Source organism: Scaptodrosophila lebanonensis, unplaced genomic scaffold (genome assembly GCF_003285725.1).
Source record: "Scaptodrosophila lebanonensis strain 11010-0011.00,11010-0021.00 unplaced genomic scaffold, SlebRS2 tig00000001-arrow-pilon, whole genome shotgun sequence".
Classification (NCBI taxonomy): Eukaryota; Metazoa; Arthropoda; class Insecta; order Diptera; family Drosophilidae; genus Scaptodrosophila; species Scaptodrosophila lebanonensis.
In genome coordinates, this window is record NW_022060529.1 from 12,225,804 (window position 1) to 12,243,908 (window position 18,105).

Sequence of the window (18,105 nt, forward strand, 5' to 3'; positions counted from 1 at the left end):
AATTATATTTTTAGAACACTTATATAAGGCTATTAACCTTTTCCTTGAGCGCCGTTTAAAGTCTATACGAAATGAATTTGTTTTTTATGAGTATACTGAACGATTAAGTTAAAAAGCTAATGATGTGCCTAAGGGATGAGTCAGAATAATTGAATGTTGTTCTTTGAACAGCTTTTAATCACCAGCTAGCCTTAAAACCTATACCTATAGTATGTACGAATATATACTTACAGGTAAATAAATATACGAGTTCGTAATCGTATGACTAATGGACAAGAGAGATACTAAAATCCTTTCTGGGAAATCGGCAAGTTTTGTTTTTATTTGATTAAAATAGTCTAGTTTTGTAATAAAAACCAAACAAGTTTGGCCTCAAATGGGTATGGAAGGAAGGTATAAACGAGTTCAAAGCTCGCACGTATTCCAAACATTAATGTACGAGTTTGTTTGTGGCAGCTAATTTATAATACACGGAATTAGACTAGATTAGATACATATACATATTCACTTTTGAATGCGATAACAACGAAAATAGTTAAGTGGCTACATTATAATTAAGTTGTACTTTTTGCTGTAATCTACAGTAATTTGTTTAAAAGTGACTTCATGGCACGTTCCACCTGGCTATGGAGATACGCCAATCACCACCCACAAAAGCTAATACTGTAATATGTATATGTTTAGAATTCAAATGATATTGCTGCCGTAGTTATTACAGTTCATTCATTCACACACACATGCACACACATACGGAATAATTTATTTTAATTGTTTATGAATTTAAAAGAAAAAATTAAACACTACCTACAATTACGTGACCGCTGGGGATTGCGTCATTTTTGTGGCAATTTAAATGAAAAATGCAAGCGAGCAATTGCGTGCCCTATAAGTCCAATGGTTGACAAGTTTAAAGAGCAAAAAACTGATTTAACAAATTTATGCATTTTTTTTTGACATTACAAATGTCCAAAAAAGGGATATCGCTGGCAAGGCTTCTGCTGTTAACCTTCGTGTGTCGTCAAATGGACATACAAACCACCTTGAGGTTCCACTTTGCTCCGCTCTGCTCTGCTCTAAGCTTCTTTAGAAATTTTGACTGGTCTGATCGCAAATCGTAAATTAAAATAAATTGTACGTAAGCCATACGATGCGCATAAATTTTGTTAACTCCGCCTTGCCGCAAATCAAATTCAATTCCAAGGAAAAGACGAGTACCACATTGCTCCGACCCCAGCCACATCTCTCGTGCCACATTGGAATGAATGTCATGTGAATATGTCTGTATACCTATGTATGTATACAAGTATATACTCGTATACTTAATGTATCTACGAGCTTGTGCCTGCTGAACAATTTGGAGCATATCAGCACGCGAAGTAATTAAGTAGATAGTCGTACTGGTGCTGCATTTTTTTGTCCATTACCAATTGCGATTTGAACTAAATTAAAACTTGTTCCAATTTGCCTATGTATGTATGTGTGTCCCAACTTTTTTGCTTTGAATTTCTAATACATACATACATTATGTGTTTGTTTTTCATTTTGCACTTCAGTTTTGCATTCGGAACTTGTTTGTTCATTTTAATGCGTCGGCAACCAGTTTATTTTGATTTTGGTTGCTCACTAAAAAGTGACTTTTGGTTTATTGTGTATACGCCATGTATGACGTCATGACAATCATCGTTGTCGCTGTGAATTGAACAATAATTGGCCTTTCTGCTGTTTCTCTCTTTTGTACACACACACACTACTGTACTGTATAAGTAATTTAGAAGATTTGCTAAAGTGTTCGAAGGTCAAATTGCTTAAGTCTGCGGCTCTCTCGACAATCAAAGTTTCTGACCTTAAACCTAAAGGTACACTCAGCTTAAAAAAATTGACCGAAATCTACTTAATATTAAAACTAGCTCTACTTTTAAGAAAATTTCTGTCTAAGGTCAAAATTTCTTTATTATAATGGTAGGTGGAAACTAAGTAAATATTTTATAGTGTCTGAATTCTCAATATCAAAGAAGAAATATTGTCCTAGTTTTTAATGGGAAATACTTGTATTCTATTTAATTTCTTATTTGTTAATCAAATTCTTATTATGTTTTAAAGTCGCGCCACGTTAAAGGGTAATCTACTAGTTTGAATTGAATAAGTCTACAAAATCTATTTTATTAATTTATTCAATGAATGATAAATAACTAAGTGGAAACCCACAGCTCGATTTTAAACCAGACAATGACAGAAAACGCGCATGGGAATTTTGAATTTGTAGTTAGTTTCAGGGCGAATTGACCTTTTTTTTATTATAGAAATGTTAGTTTTTAAATTCAACGAAAGATATTGCCCTAAAAACTAGAAAAATCCCATCATATCATTCGCCCGAATTGTAAGAACGAATCTGTAATTTTTTAAAGCTACCGAAATTTAAAAAACGCTTCGTCTACTAATTTGAAATCAGGGCTTTAACTCATATATTGTATGTACATATAAAAAAGACATTTTTTAAGTTTTGCACGGTTTTCAAAAAACTAATTTGTCTGCGTGTAGTTAGCTTGCTGGTGACACACAAAACTTCTAGATACTCTTTAGTTACGCCCACTGCAACAGCCGGTATAAATCAATTAGGCAATTTAATATCCAGCATTGTCACATCAATACTAAATGTATAAATCGTGGAAGTCTACTGTTATTGAGCTCTCAAATAGTCATAAGCAATTTTGGCGCCCACGTAATGCCAGACAGTTGGCCAGACACAAATACGAGTATAGCTTTAATGTTCAATACATCGTACTTGTTTGCATAAATAAATGCAAAACATGTCGCTGACTAAGCCGTGTCAGAGCGGCGTTTCTACAAATATATATATGTATATATATATATATATATTTTTTTTTTGTATGTATTTTAATAATGCATCCGTCGGACGACGGCTAGATAGTTCCAGGCAATTAGTATTTGGCCATTTTTGGGCTTCTGCACCAATTCTGTTTTGTTTGTTTGTCGGACGTTTGATGGCGAGAAGCGTCTTTTTTGAAAGACAACAGCGAGACAAGTTTATGGCCATTGTGTGTAGAAACTTTCGAAAGGGGGCTCTTTTTTGTTTTATTGGCTTATTGAACTCGTTGCGTGGCACAAAAGCGACATAAAATAAACAGACACACCGACTCATTCGTATACCTACGCATTTTACAGATAGTCTCAGACTCAGCCACAGTCTCAGCCCGACAGACAGTTCCAATACATATATGTAGATATAGTTGTATGTATGCACGTACAATGTAAGTCATGCACCAACCTACGCGCCGCTGCTTGGCGCTGAGTTTTTGCCATTTGCGAAGGCGAAGCGCTACAGCGCGACGTGTTTCTCGCTCGCACGCATGCCTGCCAAGCTAAACGAACGAAACCCACAAACGCTTGGCTGGCGCTGGTGCTGGTGCTGCTTTTGGCAAGCAGCACGGCAAAAGTAGACACGGTCGAAAGCAGCAGTAACAGCTCCGAATGATCAGTACGTTTTGAGTTGTGCTTCGCGACGGTTGTTGATCTTAAAAGCATTCCGAACACGAAAAAAATACCATTCGGGCATCTAAATAAAAAATATCAGTCCCAAACGTTTTGTATCTCTCTAACTGTGCGTGAGTGTGTGTGCTAAACTTGCTAAGCTTTTTGTCCACGCTACACGTTCGACTGTCGCCCATATTCGTGTGTGTATGTGTGTGCTTGCCTTTGTGTGTGTGTGTATGTTTGTCGTTTCAACTTGAACTATGGTTAGCTTGTACGTGAGTGTGTATAATATTTAAAAATAAGTATTTCGACATTCCGCCGTGAAAATTATGAGATAGTCATAAAAAACCAATTAAAATTAAAAAATAAAATATTACTTCTGTGCCAAACCAACCAACCGAGCGATAATTGTGATTAACAACAGCAGCGATATTTAAAAAGTTAATGCAGATAGCCACTGAAAAAAAAAAGCAAAAGTCTATTTACCTACACGCAGTCAGTGATTACCTCATCTGTGTCGAATTAAAACCAGCAAAATGGTCTCAAAAAACAATAAAAAGAAACAGTTGTCGTCGCACTCGCAGACGCAGCATCAACAGCAATCGTCGGCAACATCTACATCAGCAACAACAACAACGTCGGAGTCGGCAACCAAATTAACCAAAAAACAGCGTCCCGATGCCACAGAGACAATAAAAACAACCTCCAGTTCGACCTCCATGGAGCAGAGCTCTGTGTCATACGGTGCGCCTACGCCAGCAGCAACTGCAATATCCACTGTACAGCTCTCGGATGATCGAGATGCAGGTGCTAAAAGCTATAGCAGTCAAGCGGGCAAGTCCAGCTCCAGCACATACACAGCGCAATCTCAGTCCCTGGAATCACAGCAGTTCAGCAGCAGCAGCAGCACCAGCAGGAGTGCGAAGATCTCGCGAGATTACTCGAACGAGAAAATCATTTCGTCAATTGATCTCCTCGAAAGTGAAAAAAAGGAACCGGTATTTTCCGTGCCGATCGAGGTAGTGGAGTACGGCGGTGGCATAACGATGTCTGCCAGCGGCGACAGTGTATCAAAAATGTACACGTCCTCATCAAAATCGGCTAGCAGCAGCCATCAGCAGGCCAGCTCCACTTACTTTGAGTCTACAACCAGTTCCAGCCGCAACGCCAACGAAACGCTCATTGCGAGCGAGAGAGCGAGCGCTACCGGTATGACATCATCTTCATCATCATCGGTGAACAGCAAATATGTTGCAGAACAGGTTGGCATAGATAGCACCTCCATCACAAATACCAAACAGCAAACCAGCACCAACACTACTAACATTAGCGGCGACAATATTGGCTACAGCGTTGGCGGTACTGATAAAGTGTACGAATCTCAGACAAATGGTGCTATACGTGCGAGCGTGCCAAAGATTCCAGGTGCAGCTACAGCTGACCGTACCACTACAACTACGTCATCATCAACGTTGGCGCCGGTGACGTCGCAACGCGAACCGGTCTCGTCTACATCGACCACAACAAAAGCTACGTCATCAACGCAACGTCACGATAAAATCGCGACCACTGACAGCACCAGCACCAGCACCACAGCTGTTGATGAAGCAACGTCATCGACATTACTGGTGGCCGACATTAATACGACAGACAGACGCAGCAGTGGTGGTTTTGTAGACACGAAACGATTGGACACGGTAAAGGGCAGCAGCAGTAGCAACAAGCAAATCAGCGAGAGCACAACAAACCGCAGCACCACAAAACAGTCCAAGTCGACCTCGAAAAAGGAAGTCTACGATGTAAAAACGAAAACCTGGAGCGAATATAGCGATGGAACCACTAATTACACTAATAAGAAGCATCCGACATTTGAGCGTTACGTTAGCAAGGAGTCGGATGGCTCATATAAAGTAACATACAAGAAGAAGATATACGACAGGCGAAATAATAGATGGCGTGTGGTCGATGAGAAAACTGTGGACAGCACGCACGACTTGGGTTATCCTGAAATAGTTGATGATGTCATTAATACGACAACAACAACATACACAACTAAGGTGTATGACACAAAGCTCGGCAAGTGGACGGTCGTGGACGAGAAATCGTTCACTGATACGAAAGCTTTTGTGCCCAATGACATTGCTCGTGAAATTGAAAAAGATAACACCGATGTCGCCAACATAACAACTACGACTGAAGTAACAAAGGTAATTAACTTGTAGTGCTTCGGTGGAGACTTAGTTGCGTGCCCATTCTACGATTATGTGCATGTTAAAACTGAAGCAACATAATAGTCTAAAGCATTCGCTTTATGTTTGTAAGTCCAATGTCTTATTAATTTAATTACAGATATTTGACGCAAGCATAAACGATTGGCGTGTTCTGGATGAAAAAACGCATACAGATGTTATAGAGAAAATTGTTGAGACTCCCAAGAAAACTATATACGTTGATGAGTTTGTTGAAATTGAGAAAAACACATCAATTTCTGAAAACAACGAAAACGTAACCCTTAACCGAAACGAAACATCGAAACACAAAAATATTACCGAGAATATTTATGATGAACTCGATTACATAAAAACTGATAAAACCCTAGACGATTCAAGAAAGGTATGTTATGCAATACAAATTATACTGTATACTTCTATGTGCTAATTGATCTTTCTTTCTTTCCTATTTCTTTTGTTAGCGTGGAGTCGAAAAGAATAAAAAAACATCTCTACAGTCGATTCATAGCGAAAAGTGTATCTGTGAAATATGCACCTGCGGGTATAGTTAACTCCAACTATATTGTTTTGAATATTTATACTATGAATATACTTTAACTTTCAGGCGCCATCATTGCTCAACCAGCACAACAAAGTCTTCTGAAAAAACACTTGTTGATATAAACGGTATATTTTTCAATAGCAATAAACAAAACCGAAGCTAAAATTGTACACTTTTTCAGAGCAAACCGATGAAAACTACACGAGAGTTCGTACTAACACCTGGTCGAAAACAGATTTGGAGAAGGAAAGAACAAAGTTAAAGCCAAACGAAGAAATACTTTTGGACTATATTGTTATAAAAAGGCCTGAAGATAACTTAAAGCAGGAAGGTGAATTCATAGTTCCAGAGAAGGAGCCATATAAGCCCGGGGAAAAGCGAACTAAGATTGTACATACAGATAATTTGCGAACAGAGGGCGAAATGACTTTCGTTGAGAAAGAAGAATACAGATATGTAGTTCGCCCAGAACAAAAGAGACCATTAGACAACCTCAAACCAGAGGGAGAGTTTTATACTCCGGATAAATCAGAATATAAACCAGCAGAGCGACCAACTCAAAAGAAACCAACTGACAACCTAAAGCCAGAAGGCGAGTTTGAAATACCAGAAAAGCAAATTTACCGACCGGGTGAAAGGCCCATTCAGATAATTCGTACTGACAATCTCCGTACAGAAGGCGAAATGACATTCATAAAGCGAGAAGAGTACCAATCTGTTACAAGGCCAGAGCAAGTAAGACCCACAGATAACTTAAGGCCGGAGGGCGAATTCTACACTCCAACAAAACCAGGGTACAGGCCTGCTGAACGACCTGTTCAAATAAAACCCGACGACAATTTACGACCAGAAGGTGATTTCTATAGCCCAGAAAAAACAACATTTACACCAGGTGAACGACCATCACAAATCAGACCAGAAGATAACCTCCGCCCCGAAGGAGATTTTTATTCACCTGAGAAACCGAAATTCCGGCCAGGAGAACGTCCATCTCAAGTGAGACCTGAAGACAATCTCAGGCCAGAAGGAGAATTCTACACACCTGATAAACCAGGATACAGGCCAGCCGAACGTCCAGTTCAGAAGAAGCCAGAAGACAACCTGCGGCCAGAGGGTGATTTCTATAGTCCCGAAAAACCGAAGTACATGCCAGGCGACCGTCCTTCACAAGTCAGACCAGAAGATAATCTACGGCCAGAGGGAGAATTCCACACCCCTGATAAACCAGGATACAGGCCAGCCGAACGACCAGTTCAGAAGAAGCCAGAAGACAACTTGCGACCAGAGGGTGATTTCTATAGTCCCGAAAAGCCGAAGTTCATGCCAGGCGAGCGTCCATCTCAAGTGAGACCTGAAGACAATCTCAGGCCAGAGGGTGAATTCTATACTCCAGAAAAACCAGGTTATAGACCAGCCGAACGACCAGTTCAGAAGAAGCCAGAAGACAACCTGCGACCAGAGGGTGATTTCTATAGTCCCGAAAAACCGAAGTTCATGCCAGGCGAGCGTCCTTCACAAGTCAGACCAGAAGATAATCTTCGTCCAGAGGGAGAATTTTATACACCTGATAAGCCCGGATTCAAGCCGGCTGAACGACCAGTTCAAAAGAAACCCCTTGACAATCTTAAGCCCGAAGGCGAATTCGCAAAACCAGAGAAACAAGTTTTTAGGCCAACAGAGAAAACGGAGAAAATCATACGTAAGGACAACTTGCGGACTGAGGGAGAAATGACGTTTGTGGAGAGAGAAGAGTACCAGTATGTGACTCGGCCTGAACAAGTAAAACCAACCGATAACCTAAAGCCCGAAGGCGAGTTCTACAGCCCTGAGAAACCGAAATTCCGGCCAGGAGAACGTCCATCTCAAGTGAGACCTGAAGACAATCTCAGGCCAGAGGGTGAATTCTATACTCCAGAAAAACCAGGTTATAGGCCAGCTGAACGACCAGTTCAGAAGAAGCCAGAAGACAACTTGCGACCAGAGGGTGATTTCTATAGTCCCGAAAAGCCGAAGTTCATGCCAGGCGAGCGTCCTTCACAAGTCAGACCAGAAGATAATCTACGGCCAGAGGGTGAATTCTACACCCCTGATAAACCAGGATACAGGCCTGCCGAACGACCAGTTCAGAAGAAGCCAGAAGACAACCTGCGACCAGAGGGTGATTTCTATAGTCCCGAAAAGCCGAAGTTCATGCCAGGCGAGCGTCCTTCACAAGTCAGACCAGAAGATAATCTACGGCCAGAGGGAGAATTTTATACACCTGATAAGCCCGGATTCAAGCCGGCTGAGCGACCAGTTCAAAAGAAACCTGTTGATAATCTTAAGCCCGAAGGCGAATTCGCAAAACCAGAGAAACAAGTTTTTAGGCCTGCAGAGAAAACGGAGAAAATCATACGTAAGGACAACTTGCGGACTGAGGGAGAAATGACGTTTGTGGAGAGAGAAGAGTACCAGTATGTGACTCGGCCTGAACAAGTAAAACCAACCGATAACCTAAAGCCCGAAGGCGAGTTCTACAGCCCTGAGAAACCGAAATTCCGGCCAGGAGAACGTCCATCTCAAGTGAGACCTGAAGACAATCTCAGGCCAGAGGGTGAATTCTATACTCCAGAAAAACCAGGTTATAGGCCAGCTGAACGACCAGTTCAGAAGAAGCCAGAAGACAACCTGCGACCAGAAGGTGATTTCTATAGTCCCGAAAAGCCGAAGTTCATGCCAGGCGAGCGTCCTTCACAAGTCAGACCAGAAGATAATCTACGGCCAGAGGGAGAATTTTATACACCTGATAAGCCCGGATTCAAGCCGGCTGAGCGACCAGTTCAAAAGAAACCCGTTGACAATCTTAAGCCCGAAGGCGAATTCGCAAAACCAGAGAAACAAGTTTTTAGGCCAGCAGAGAAAACGGAGAAAATCATACGTAAGGACAACTTGCGGACTGAGGGAGAAATGACGTTTGTGGAGAGAGAAGAGTACCAGTATGTGACTCGGCCTGAACAAGTAAAACCAACCGATAACCTAAAGCCCGAAGGCGAGTTCTACAGCCCTGAGAAACCGAAATTCCGGCCAGGAGAACGTCCATCTCAAGTGAGACCTGAAGACAATCTCAGGCCAGAGGGTGAATTCTATACTCCAGAAAAACCAGGTTATAGGCCAGCTGAACGACCAGTTCAGAAGAAGCCAGAAGACAACCTGCGACCAGAAGGTGATTTCTATAGTCCCGAAAAGCCGAAGTTCATGCCAGGCGAGCGTCCTTCACAAGTCAGACCAGAAGATAATCTACGGCCAGAGGGAGAATTTTATACACCTGATAAGCCCGGATTCAAGCCGGCTGAGCGACCAGTTCAAAAGAAACCCGTTGACAATCTTAAGCCCGAAGGCGAATTCGCAAAACCAGAGAAACAAGTTTTTAGGCCAGCAGAGAAAACGGAGAAAATCATACGTAAGGACAACTTGCGGACTGAGGGAGAAATGACGTTTGTGGAGAGAGAAGAGTACCAGTATGTGACTCGGCCTGAACAAGTAAAACCAACCGATAACCTAAAGCCCGAAGGCGAGTTCTACAGCCCTGAGAAACCGAAATTCCGGCCAGGAGAACGTCCATCTCAAGTGAGACCTGAAGACAATCTCAGGCCAGAGGGTGAATTCTATACTCCAGAAAAACCAGGTTATAGGCCAGCTGAACGACCAGTTCAGAAGAAGCCAGAAGACAACTTGCGACCAGAGGGTGATTTCTATAGTCCCGAAAAGCCGAAGTTCATGCCAGGCGAGCGTCCTTCACAAGTCAGACCAGAAGATAATCTACGGCCAGAGGGTGAATTCTACACCCCTGATAAACCAGGATACAGGCCTGCCGAACGACCAGTTCAGAAGAAGCCAGAAGACAACCTGCGACCAGAAGGTGATTTCTATAGTCCCGAAAAGCCGAAGTTCATGCCAGGCGAGCGTCCTTCACAAGTCAGACCAGAAGATAATCTTCGGCCAGAGGGAGAATTTTATACACCTGATAAGCCCGGATTCAAGCCGGCTGAGCGACCAGTTCAAAAGAAACCCGTTGACAATCTTAAGCCCGAAGGCGAATTCGCAAAACCAGAGAAACAAGTTTTTAGGCCAGCAGAGAAAACGGAGAAAATCATACGTAAGGACAACTTGCGGACTGAGGGCGAAATGACGTTTGTGGAGAGAGAAGAGTACCAGTATGTGACTCGGCCTGAACAAGTAAAACCAACAGATAACCTAAAGCCCGAAGGCGAGTTCTACAGCCCTGAGAAACCGAAATTCCGGCCAGGAGAACGTCCATCTCAAGTGAGACCTGAAGACAATCTCAGGCCAGAGGGTGAATTCTATACTCCAGAAAAACCAGGTTATAGGCCAGCTGAACGACCAGTTCAGAAGAAGCCAGAAGACAACTTGCGACCAGAAGGTGATTTCTATAGTCCCGAAAAGCCGAAGTTCATGCCAGGCGAGCGTCCATCTCAAGTGAGACCTGAAGACAATCTCAGGCCAGAGGGTGAATTCTATACTCCAGAAAAACCAGGTTATAGACCAGCCGAACGACCAGTTCAGAAGAAGCCAGAAGACAACCTGCGACCAGAGGGTGATTTCTATAGTCCCGAAAAGCCGAAGTTCATGCCAGGCGAGCGTCCTTCACAAGTCAGACCAGAAGATAATCTACGGCCAGAGGGTGAATTCTACACCCCTGATAAACCAGGATACAGGCCTGCCGAACGACCAGTTCAGAAGAAGCCAGAAGACAACCTGCGACCAGAGGGTGATTTCTATAGTCCCGAAAAGCCGAAGTTCATGCCAGGCGAGCGTCCTTCACAAGTCAGACCAGAAGATAATCTACGGCCAGAGGGAGAATTTTATACACCTGATAAGCCCGGATTCAAGCCGGCTGAGCGACCAGTTCAAAAGAAACCTGTTGATAATCTTAAGCCCGAAGGCGAATTCGCAAAACCAGAGAAACAAGTTTTTAGGCCTGCAGAGAAAACGGAGAAAATCATACGTAAGGACAACTTGCGGACTGAGGGAGAAATGACGTTTGTGGAGAGAGAAGAGTACCAGTATGTGACTCGGCCTGAACAAGTAAAACCAACCGATAACCTAAAGCCCGAAGGCGAGTTCTACAGCCCTGAGAAACCGAAATTCCGGCCAGGAGAACGTCCATCTCAAGTGAGACCTGAAGACAATCTCAGGCCAGAGGGTGAATTCTATACTCCAGAAAAACCAGGTTATAGGCCAGCTGAACGACCAGTTCAGAAGAAGCCAGAAGACAACCTGCGACCAGAAGGTGATTTCTATAGTCCCGAAAAGCCGAAGTTCATGCCAGGCGAGCGTCCATCTCAAGTGAGACCTGAAGACAATCTCAGGCCAGAGGGTGAATTCTATACTCCAGAAAAACCAGGTTATAGACCAGCCGAACGACCAGTTCAGAAGAAGCCAGAAGACAACCTGCGACCAGAGGGTGATTTCTATAGTCACGAAAAACCGAAGTTCATGCCAGGCGAGCGTCCTTCACAAGTCAGACCAGAAGATAATCTTCGTCCAGAGGGAGAATTTTATACACCTGATAAGCCCGGATTCAAGCCGGCTGAACGACCAGTTCAAAAGAAACCCGTTGACAATCTTAAGCCCGAAGGCGAATTCGCAAAACCAGAGAAACAAGTTTTTAGGCCAGCAGAGAAAACGGAGAAAATCATACGTAAGGACAACTTGCGGACTGAGGGAGAAATGACGTTTGTGGAGAGAGAAGAGTACCAGTATGTGACTCGGCCTGAACAAGTAAAACCAACCGATAACCTAAAGCCCGAAGGCGAGTTCTACAGCCCTGAGAAACCGAAATTCCGGCCAGGAGAACGTCCATCTCAAGTGAGACCTGAAGACAATCTCAGGCCAGAGGGTGAATTCTATACTCCAGAAAAACCAGGTTATAGGCCAGCTGAACGACCAGTTCAGAAAAAGCCAGAAGACAACTTGCGACCGGAGGGTGATTTCTATAGTCCCGAAAAGCCGAAGTTCATGCCAGGCGAGCGTCCTTCACAAGTCAGACCAGAAGATAATCTTCGGCCAGAGGGAGAATTTTATACACCTGATAAGCCCGGATTCAAGCCGGCTGAGCGACCAGTTCAAAAGAAACCTGTTGACAATCTTAAGCCCGAAGGTGACTTCGTGAAACCAGAGAAACAAGTTTTTAGGCCAGCAGAGAAAACGGAGAAAATCATACGTAAGGACAACTTGCGGACTGAGGGCGAAATGACGTTTGTGGAGAGAGAAGAGTACCAGTATGTGACTCGGCCTGAACAAGTAAAACCAACCGATAACCTAAAGCCCGAAGGCGAGTTCTACAGCCCTGAGAAACCGAAATTCCGGCCAGGAGAACGTCCATCTCAAGTGAGACCTGAAGACAATCTCAGGCCAGAGGGTGAATTCTATACTCCAGAAAAACCAGGTTATAGGCCAGCTGAACGACCAGTTCAGAAGAAGCCAGAAGACAACCTGCGACCAGAAGGTGATTTCTATAGTCCCGAAAAGCCGAAGTTCATGCCAGGCGAGCGTCCATCTCAAGTGAGACCTGAAGACAATCTCAGGCCAGAGGGTGAATTCTATACTCCAGAAAAACCAGGTTATAGGCCAGCTGAACGACCAGTTCAGAAGAAGCCAGAAGACAACCTGCGACCAGAGGGTGATTTCTATAGTCCCGAAAAACCGAAGTTCATGCCAGGCGAGCGTCCTTCACAAGTCAGACCAGAAGATAATCTTCGGCCAGAGGGAGAATTTTATACACCTGATAAGCCCGGATTCAAGCCGGCTGAACGACCAGTTCAAAAGAAACCCGTTGACAATCTTAAGCCCGAAGGCGAATTCGCAAAACCAGAGAAACAAGTTTTTAGGCCAGCAGAGAAAACGGAGAAAATCATACGTAAGGACAACTTGCGGACTGAGGGAGAAATGACGTTTGTGGAGAGAGAAGAGTACCAGTATGTGACTCGGCCTGAACAAGTAAAACCAACCGATAACCTAAAGCCCGAAGGCGAGTTCTACAGCCCTGAGAAACCGAAATTCCGGCCAGGAGAACGTCCATCTCAAGTGAGACCTGAAGACAATCTCAGGCCAGAAGGAGAATTCTACACACCTGATAAACCAGGATACAGGCCAGCCGAACGTCCAGTTCAGAAGAAGCCAGAAGACAACCTGCGGCCAGAGGGTGATTTCTATAGTCCCGAAAAACCGAAGTACATGCCAGGCGACCGTCCTTCACAAGTCAGACCAGAAGATAATCTACGGCCAGAGGGAGAATTCCACACCCCTGATAAACCAGGATACAGGCCAGCCGAACGACCAGTTCAGAAGAAGCCAGAAGACAACCTGCGACCAGAAGGTGATTTCTATAGTCCCGAAAAGCCGAAGTTCATGCCAGGCGAGCGTCCATCTCAAGTGAGACCTGAAGACAATCTCAGGCCAGAGGGTGAATTCTATACTCCAGAAAAACCAGGTTATAGGCCAGCTGAACGACCAGTTCAGAAGAAGCCAGAAGACAACCTGCGACCAGAGTGTGATTTCTATAGTCCCGAAAAACCGAAGTTCATGCCAGGCGAGCGTCCTTCACAAGTCAGACCAGAAGATAATCTTCGGCCAGAGGGAGAATTTTATACACCTGATAAGCCCGGATTCAAGCCGGCTGAACGACCAGTTCAAAAGAAACCCGTTGACAATCTTAAGCCCGAAGGCGAATTCGCAAAACCAGAGAAACAAGTTTTTAGGCCAGCAGAGAAAACGGAGAAAATCATACGTAAGGACAACTTGCGGACTGAGGGAGAAATGACGTTTGTGGAGAGAGAAGAGTACCAGTATGTGACTCGGCCTGAACAAGTAAAACCAACCGATAACCTAAAGCCCGAAGGCGAGTTCTACAGCCCTGAGAAACCGAAATTCCGGCCAGGAGAACGTCCATCTCAAGTGAGACCTGAAGACAATCTCAGGCCAGAGGGTGAATTCTATACTCCAGAAAAACCAGGTTATAGGCCAGCTGAACGACCAGTTCAGAAGAAGCCAGAAGACAACTTGCGACCGGAGGGTGATTTCTATAGTCCCGAAAAGCCGAAGTTCATGCCAGGCGAGCGTCCTTCACAAGTCAGACCAGAAGATAATCTTCGGCCAGAGGGAGAATTTTATACACCTGATAAGCCCGGATTCAAGCCGGCTGAACGACCAGTTCAAAAGAAACCCGTTGACAATCTTAAGCCCGAAGGTGACTTCGTGAAACCAGAGAAACAAGTTTTTAGGCCAGCAGAGAAAACGGAGAAAATCATACGTAAGGACAACTTGCGGACTGAGGGCGAAATGACGTTTGTGGAGAGAGAAGAGTACCAGTATGTGACTCGGCCTGAACAAGTAAAACCAACCGATAACCTAAAGCCCGAAGGCGAGTTCTACAGCCCTGAGAAACCGAAATTCCGGCCAGGAGAACGTCCATCTCAAGTGAGACCTGAAGACAATCTCAGGCCAGAGGGTGAATTCTATACTCCAGAAAAACCAGGTTATAGGCCAGCTGAACGACCAGTTCAGAAGAAGCCAGAAGACAACTTGCGATCGGAGGGTGATTTCTATAGTCCCGAAAAGCCGAAGTTCATGCCAGGCGAGCGTCCTTCACAAGTCAGACCAGAAGATAATCTTCGGCCAGAGGGAGAATTTTATACACCTGATAAGCCCGGATTCAAGCCGGCTGAACGACCAGTTCAAAAGAAACCTGTTGACAATCTTAAGACCGAAGGGGACTTCGTGAAACCAGAGAAACAAGTTTTTAGGCCAGCAGAGAAAACGGAGAAAATCATACGTAAGGACAACTTGCGGACTGAGGGCGAAATGACGTTTGTGGAGAGAGAAGAGTACCAGTATGTGACTCGGCCTGAACAAGTAAAACCAACCGATAACCTAAAGCCCGAAGGCGAGTTCTACAGCCCTGAGAAACCGAAATTCCGGCCAGGAGAACGTCCCACCCAAGTGAGACATGAAGATAATCTCAGGCCAGAGGGTGAATTCTACACACCTGATAAGCCAGGTTATAGACCAGCCGAACGACCAGTTCAGAAGAAGCCTGAAGACAACTTGCGACCTGAAGGTGAATTTTATAGCCCCGAAAAGACAGGATATACTCCTGGCGAACGTCCTTTACAAAAAAAACCAGTGGATAATCTTAAACCTGAAGGTGATTTTGTGAAACCGATGAAGCAAACGTATAAACCGGCTGAGAAAACTGAAAAAGTTATTCGAAAAGACAACCTTCGTACTGAGGGGGAAATGACTTTTACCGAAAAGAGTGAATATCAGTATGTGACTCGACCTGAGCAGGTGAAGCCTGTAGACAATCTTAAGCCTGAAGGAGATTTTACGTGCCCCGAAAAGCCAAAATATCAGGCGAGCGAACGTCGTACAATTGTTAAACACACAGATAATTTGAAAGTAGAAGGAGAATTTTATGCCCCAGAGAAACAAGTTTTCAAGTCGACGGAAAGGCCCAAGCAAAAAAAGCCTGAAGATAACTTAAAACCTGAGGGAGATATTTTAATACCACAAAAAGATAAATTTAGACCAGCAGATAGGGTTACGAAAGTTATACATAAAGATAATCTTCGTACTGAAGGAGAAATGATTTTCAATGAAAAAATTGAGTTCCAACAGGTTGTTCGTCCCTCTCCAATAAAGCCGGACGATAATTTGAAGCCCGAGGGAGTTATGTATACTCCACAGAAACCAAAATATCAATCTGGCCCACGCCCCGAACAGAAGAAATACGAAGACAACTTAAAACCTGAGGGTAAAATGCATATACCACAAAAGGAACCATTTAAGCCCGCAGAGAAGGTAAAAACAATAGTACGAAAAGACAACTTAAAAACAGAAGGCGAAATGACATTTACCCAAAAAGAAGAATATCATCACGTTAAAAGACCAGATCAGGTGAAACCAACCGATAACTTAAAGGTAGAAGGAGAATTTTATGTTCCAGGCAAAGGTACCTATAAGCCAGCTGAAAGGCCAACTCAAAAGAAACCCAAGGATAACTTAAGGCCGGAAGGAGAATTTTACAGAAGAAATGAAAGAAGCGAAACAGATAGCAAAACGATTACAGAAAATATAAGAAGAGAAACTCCAAAACGTCCTGTGGATAATTTAAAACTTGAAGGTTCTATGACAGTAACGAGAAAAGATGACTACAAAAAATCAACAATGAATACTACTATACACAAAACTCAACAAAAATACAAGCATAATAGCTCTTCTATTAGCCTTGGAAGTGATACTGCAATATTGAAAACAACAAATCAAATGAGCTTTGTTTCTGGAAAAGATGCGGTAAAGCAAGTCGAGTCGAATAATCAAAATCCGGTTGACGGTTTAATAGTAGTTTCGACAAAAAAGGTTACAACAGTCGTCGGTGGCCGAAGCAAAAAGGAACCTGAAACTGAGTATGTAAAAAGACCAGCAAAGATAAATGTTATTGAGAATATTGCAAAAAATACAACGACAACAAATATCGAAAACACTCAGAATATCCACAAGGAATCCACATCGATGCAAAGAAATCTCAATATTGTAGAAAATACAGCTGTGGATAAGCAACATATAAAGGGAACACAGGCTTCCAACAATTCCATTCATACAACGACAACAAAACAAGGAAATACAGTGATTAACGGCTCAACATCTCAAGTGACAGCTGCAAAGAACTTCCATCATCGAAAGAGTGAGTTTTCCTCTGAGGCCGATGTCTCAAACTCAATATTCCATCGTAAAAATATTACAAGTGATACAAATGGTCTAAGCAGTAGTCTTACTTCGAATGGGAAAATGCAACGCAAGAGTATTCTAAATTTGCATGAACAGCCCTCAAGTACCAATTATGCCACGGACCGTCAGAGTTACAGTAGCTTACATCGTCAAAACCGGGAGTCGGACTTGAGCTCCAGCTTCTCTTCTGAGCGTCGTAGCTGCAACATACACAAGGAAAACCATGAGCATAACCTGAAGACGTCTTCCTCTATGACACGCGTTATATCTGGTGCTGGTGGCAATGACAATAAGTCCAATATCGAAAGGTCAACGGTCACACGCACGTACGTGTCAGGCGGTATCGATTTCCCATCACACAGCCATAGCGAGCGCACTATCAGACGCACTCGTGGTGGTCAACATATGTCCAGTGGATTCGATTTCCCCTCGTACACCGACAACCATAGTCGTACAGAGCGTGTTGTTACACGCAATCGTAGTAATCAGTCCTCAATCAGTCTGGGCAACGAGAAATCAACCGGCTCCAGTCTTTATAAAAGCGAATATATAACTGCCCCCACAACATGTGCTGTTCATAAAATAAAACAAGGTGCATTCCAACATACCAGGAGTACTCAAGAACATAAATTCTTTAAAACCTCAAACTAACAGAAGACATTACTTTACTTACACATATCATTTGAATATTATCAAAATAGTGCCCTAAGTATTCATGACAATATTTTTTTATACAATATACGATTTATAAAAGAAAATCATTTTTAACAAATAAATAAATAACAATTATTAGAAGTTGCGGCTTTTTTATTGGAAGACAAGCCCATGGGTTGGTCTGCATAAATAATGTAAGCGAGGTTCAACTGGAGATGACATTTTTATTGAGAGCTCTTTAAAAATGCTAGTGTCGTTTTAAAGGCTAATAAATACATATGTACTTGTATAATAACTTTATATTTAAACTTTTAAAAAATCGTTCGGACTTTAAATAAACAATGGATTCTATCTATTACTCGTACATATACATTAAGATTTGTATAAGGGTGTACATAC

General features: G+C 43.1%; 1 protein-coding gene across 1 annotated transcript; it reads left to right on the forward strand.

The window, feature by feature from the left end:
• Nucleotides 1–3,964: 3,964 nt before the first annotated feature.
• Nucleotides 3,965–17,813, forward strand: LOC115633659. Its single transcript, XM_030531105.1, has 5 exons — nucleotides 3,965–5,699; nucleotides 5,842–6,105; nucleotides 6,185–6,264; nucleotides 6,328–6,389; nucleotides 6,446–17,813. The coding sequence occupies exons 1-5, from the start codon at nucleotides 4,029–4,031 to the stop codon at nucleotides 17,701–17,703; spliced, it is 13,335 nt and encodes a 4,444-aa protein (XP_030386965.1). The 5' UTR covers nucleotides 3,965–4,028; the 3' UTR covers nucleotides 17,704–17,813.
• Nucleotides 17,814–18,105: the final 292 nt, after the last annotated feature.

Excerpts from the sequence above, each read along its gene's own strand:
- LOC115633659 (XM_030531105.1), top strand. The coding sequence starts at position 4,029 with ATGGTCTCAAAAAACAATAAAAAGAAACAGTTGTCGTCGCACTCGCAG. Across the intron at positions 6,265-6,327 it reads TGTGAAATATGCACCTGCGG|GCGCCATCATTGCTCAACCA; the intron begins GTATAGTTAACT and ends TTTAACTTTCAG. Across the intron at positions 6,390-6,445 it reads AACACTTGTTGATATAAACG|AGCAAACCGATGAAAACTAC; the intron begins GTATATTTTTCA and ends ACACTTTTTCAG.